The following is a 5,071-nucleotide window of genomic DNA, read 5'->3' on the forward strand; positions in this document are numbered from 1 at the left end:
GCCCCCTGACTCTGTCCCGATTGCTGACATCTTCTCTCAGTCTTTTTCTGGGTTTTGAGTCTTTAGCCACCTTAATTGTCCAAACAGGGATGCTGTAACTCACTTGCATATGCACTGGAATTACTGAATCCAAGCACCCGAAGCATGCCAAGATTGTACATTGAGCTGCACATGCGTGTCTCAGTGTACAACTAAATGATCATTTCTGCAGAATACACATACAGTGTCTCATCTGCAATAAAAACTGTTAGCAATTTTCAAAAATAATAAAGCCTTTAGTTTTGCCTTAAGCAACACAGCTTCTGTCCCTTGCCATTGAGGCAAGGAGAGTAAGGAAAAGCAACAGATTAACAAGGTCATCTTTCTGATCTAACCTCCTGTCAGCATGTTCATTGCCACTACATATAAATACAAGAAACATCTGATTGACTCCTAGTGCTGCTTTTCCCTCTCCAACTCTGAGCACAGTACAGGAGATCTCAAGGCTAAAATCAAAACAAGTTCAGGTATTTATACTAGTTGTATTTAAGCACTTGCCGTCCGCGGTATAGCCAAAAGACGGCTGCAGCACGGACTTAATTTGCCGGGAGGGCATCCATGGACGTCCTCCCGTGCTTGAGTGGCCTCCGCGCCCCCTGTAGGGCGTACGTGGCGCGCTCTGTGATCAGCGAGTCTATGAGACTAGGCTGATCATCGATCCCGACCCCTCACCACGTGATCAGCTGTCAGCCAATGACAGCTGAACATGTGATGTAAACAGAGCCGGTAATCGGCTCCAGCGTGAGGAGGAAAAAAAAAGCTGATCACCGGCGGCTGCAGGAGGTACATCAGTCCCAATCGTGGAGAGTCACCAACATCACCTACCAGTGCCCACCAGTGCCACCTACCAGTGCCCACAGTGCCGCCTCTTAGTGCCCACGGTGCCGCCAATAAATCACCAATCAGTGCGTTATCCCCAGTGCTGCTATCAATACCACCTACCAGTGCCCATCAGTGCCACCTACCAGTGCCCATCAGTGCCATCTATCAGTGCCACCCATTAGTGCCACCCATCTGTGCCATTCAGCAGTGCCACCCATCAGTGCCCATCAGTGTCATCTTATCTGTGCCCATCAGTGCAGCCCATCAGTGCCCATCAGTGCAGCCTCATCAGCGAATATCAATGAAGGAGAAAAATTACCCGTTTGCAAAATTTCATAACAAACTATGAAACATGTTTTTTTTCCAAAAATTTATGTCTTTTTTTGTTTGTTTAGCAAAAAATAAAAACCCAAGTGGTGATTAAATACCACCAAAAGAAAGCTCCATTTGTGTGAAAATTGTCATTCAAATTGCAACAGCGCTGAAAGCTAAAAATTGGTCTGGACAGGAGGGGGGTTTAAGTGCCCAGTAAGCAAGAGGTTAAAATACAATTAATGATTAATACATAATTTAATTCATTGGTGGTTTAGAAACATCTGTCTGGAGTTCAGTTTTCATAACAGAGTTTGGTAATGTGGGCAGCCCATCAAAGAGACTTTAAGTGATGGCATAATAAAAAAAAATGGATTGATTTGTAGCTTCACAAATTGTAATTTACTTTTTCAAAAGCAAGCTTTTCTCTAAATCCCTGAAAACTTGTTGGACCTGCTTATTCCTCAGGCTGTATATAAATGGATTGAGCACTGGTGTCAGGACACTGTTAAGAAGAGCTACAATTTTATTAAGGTCAGGAGAAGAACTTTCCACTGGACGTACATATATAAATATGGCACTTCCATAAACTAATGAGACCACTGTGAAATGAGAAGTACAAGTGGAGAAAGCTTTGATTTTCCCTCTGGCTGAGGGTATCATTAGGACAGTGATAAGAATATTACAGTAGGAAATCAAAGTAAGGATGAATGAGCCCAAAATTACAGCTGAAGCAAAACTGGCAAAGACCATATCAAACTTATTTATATCTGAGCAACTGATCTCCACCACTGCTGAGCTGTCACAGAAAAAATGATTGATTTCATATGGTCCACAAAAAGACAGACCAAACAGTAAAACTGTGGGGTAGATAAAGGTAAGAAAGCCAAATATCCATGACACTAATACCAACCAAAGACAGACCCTATGAGAGATGATTGAATGATACCTCAGTGGGTGACAGATTGCTACATACCGGTCTACTGACATGACTGCCAAAAGATAAAATTCTATAGTTCCAAGAGAAACATAAAAATAAAGTTGTAGAAAGCATCCAGGTAAAGAAATCCTCCTGTTACTGGAAGCCAAGATAGTGAGCAGTTTGGGCACTGTGGATGATATAAACCAAATGTCCAAGAAAGCCAAGCTGGTGAGGAAAAAATACATGGGAATATGAAGACGTCTGTCGAGCCAGATGGCTGCAATGATCGACATGTTTCCAGTTAGTGATATAGAATAAAGTAGTAGAAAAAGTAAAAACACACCATTTTGTACCCAAGGGCCAAAGGTGAACCCAACAAGTATGAATGTGGTTTGATTGAGAGAAATCATTGCAATCACGTCTAGAGAATTCCTAAAGAAAAAAAAAAAAGTCTAAATTCAACTACATAGGTAAATAGATATGCTGCATATATAAAATATGTAGAAATCTGTATTTCTGAAAAAGAAAACAGAAAGCCAGAAAAAAATTCAGTTCTTGATTTTTCTAAGTAAAAATTTAATGCACATGAGAAGAGAAAATAATTATGCAACCTAATTTTTTTTATTTATCTTAAATTCAATAAAAAAAAAATAACAAAAACGAGGATTACATATATGATAAAACAAGCTAATATGTTTTACAAAATGTGTTCCTGTGATCCAGCTAACAGGTGTTCAGTCTTCTTTGTATTTTGGCATTAAATGCCATTATCTTACAAGGAACTTCATTCTTGTGTCACTGGTTGTTTCATGTAGATTTTCTCTCTGTAGATAAAGTCATATCTGCTACACACATTTAAGGCTGCCCAGCATTTTGTAATCCTTCCATCCACAATGTAATCTTGAACTAACAGCACTTGGGCTAGAGTTCCTAATTCATCCTGATGGAACAAATGTCTTATCTCATTGCTACCTGCACACTGCAGCCTACAGAAGAGCTATCCCAACCTGGCACACAGTTTCATTTGGTTCTTTAGCAGGGTAAATTTTTAAATGTACAACCAACCAATCTTTAAGAAACTGTAAAAGCACTGATTTTTTAATCATTCTGCCAGTCAACAGCTTCTTCAGCACCTCTGTGAATTTAGTGGATGTCTAAAAACCGATTGGCAGACAAAAACACACATAGCATTGCAGCATACCCCCCTCTGTGCACATCACACTGAGAAACAATCTGTATGTAGAGTGAAGATATAGACATTATTTATTATCAACAACAGTATCATAAGAGAGGTTTTGCAGCAAGTACAGCCTGTCAAAGATGAGCTTTGTCAAATTAGTATGATACATGACGGCACCTGTCAGTTTCATCCCATCTCCACTGAGGTGTACATATTTACTACATGACCCACCATAGGAAATCCCAAGAGGGTAGCATGCTGAGCAATACATTCTCATATTGCTGTGCAGTATAAGATTAACTGTCTGTTTACCACAGTTCTGTACTATATTTATAGTGGCAGGGAGTGGCTATGTGGTGGAGACAGCAAAACCTTGCAAAGGCCCATGAGTGTCTTGGATTGCAGCAGGGAACTGGTGAACGCTGAACAGAGGAGAGGGCACAGCCAGAGGTAGAGAGATGGGGAATACTAACGTAAACTTCAACAGTATTCACTGTTGTGAGATATTTATTCTGTAGGCGTTGCTGATGTGGTGCTGTCAGCACAAATTAGAACAGGAGTAGAGGGGTGGTGGGGTGGTGTGGAGAAATGTAATGGTCTTAGTCCCCTTTAGGGTTCCTCTGCCCTTTTCACCTGCCTACCCTTGGGCTTCTATTTGGGGGGATGGGAAGCTGTTAGAGGAGAAGGATGAGAAGTTGCTTCACGTTCTGCAACACTATGTAGAGGTTTTAGGCCAGCTGTTCCCCTACCTTACTGGGGTCTCCTTTGAGAGATAAGTCAGGGAAAGCAAGTAGGCCTTAGGCCTGTAATTCAGGAAAATGGAGAGTACCTGCAGTTCACAGTTTGACTTATGCACTGCATCATGAGCCCCACAGCACACCTCCTGGAAAACCTAACAATAAGAAAAAGAGATGGAAAAACTGATCCAGTATATGTTTTGAAACCTTTACTATGCTTTAGACATTCTTGCCACCATGTATTCGGTCTGCAATTTTGGCAATATCTTATTGCATTTTATTCAGTAAAAGTTCTAAAGTGTCTTTGTGATATGTTCGGTGAAGACCTTCAGTATGTGAAGCTAGGTAGTACCCTATTACAAGCCAGGTGTCGTGAGACTTCTGCTGGCAAGATAAATGCTGGACTGGTCATGTGTTCACTGGATGTGAGAGCACAACCAGTTGGGGTGTGCGAACATAAAAGCTGGTTTCAGGTCAGCTATGAGTAATGGTTTAGTGAAGGAGGGTCCATCAGTGGCGGTGGTTGGGAAGGTTCCTCCAGGCCCCATGGCCAGGTCACCCGGGCCCCTATTTTTATGGGCCTCAGGTTTTGGATGGGACACCCAATGGACTAAGCCTGCAACCACTGGTAAAGGATAGGCCTCTTAAATGAATTGCAAGTGAGTGATTCCCAACTGGGCCTTGGCTAAGTGAAGTATGGAACCTGAAATCATCAAAAATCAGTGGATAGCAGATGGGGTGGGGTCTTAAACCTCAAATTTCAATGTAGGCCCCCAGTGCAGGAACCAGCTAAAAAAAACATTGATGGGACATTATTACAGACCTGTTTTGGTGCACATAGCCAGCAAGTAGAGGGGACTAGTCTCTTCACCAGGAAATAGGTATCTAGTTCTTTGAAGTAAGTTAGCTTTTCAATCTTGTTACAAGAGAAGGAGATGATTAGGAAAAAAAACAATTATTATGCAAACAAGCTGAGTTGGGTACTTGAGAAAGACAATAAATGTTTTCAGCTTTAGAATGGATCTAAAGGTCTGCTCTGTTGAAGGTCTGAAACCAGTG

At 41.5% G+C, this 5,071-nt stretch overlaps 1 protein-coding gene across 1 annotated transcript; it reads right to left on the reverse strand.

Moving 5' to 3' along the window:
- Positions 1-1,575: 1,575 nt before the first annotated feature.
- Positions 1,576-2,505, reverse strand: LOC141134314 (olfactory receptor 6E1-like). Its single transcript, XM_073623919.1, has one exon. It carries the CDS (start codon positions 2,503-2,505, stop codon positions 1,576-1,578), a length of 930 nt encoding a protein of 309 aa, XP_073480020.1.
- Positions 2,506-5,071: the final 2,566 nt, after the last annotated feature.

Source organism: Aquarana catesbeiana, linkage group LG01, assembly GCF_042186555.1.
Source record: "Aquarana catesbeiana isolate 2022-GZ linkage group LG01, ASM4218655v1, whole genome shotgun sequence".
NCBI classification, from domain to species: Eukaryota; Metazoa; Chordata; class Amphibia; order Anura; family Ranidae; genus Aquarana; species Aquarana catesbeiana.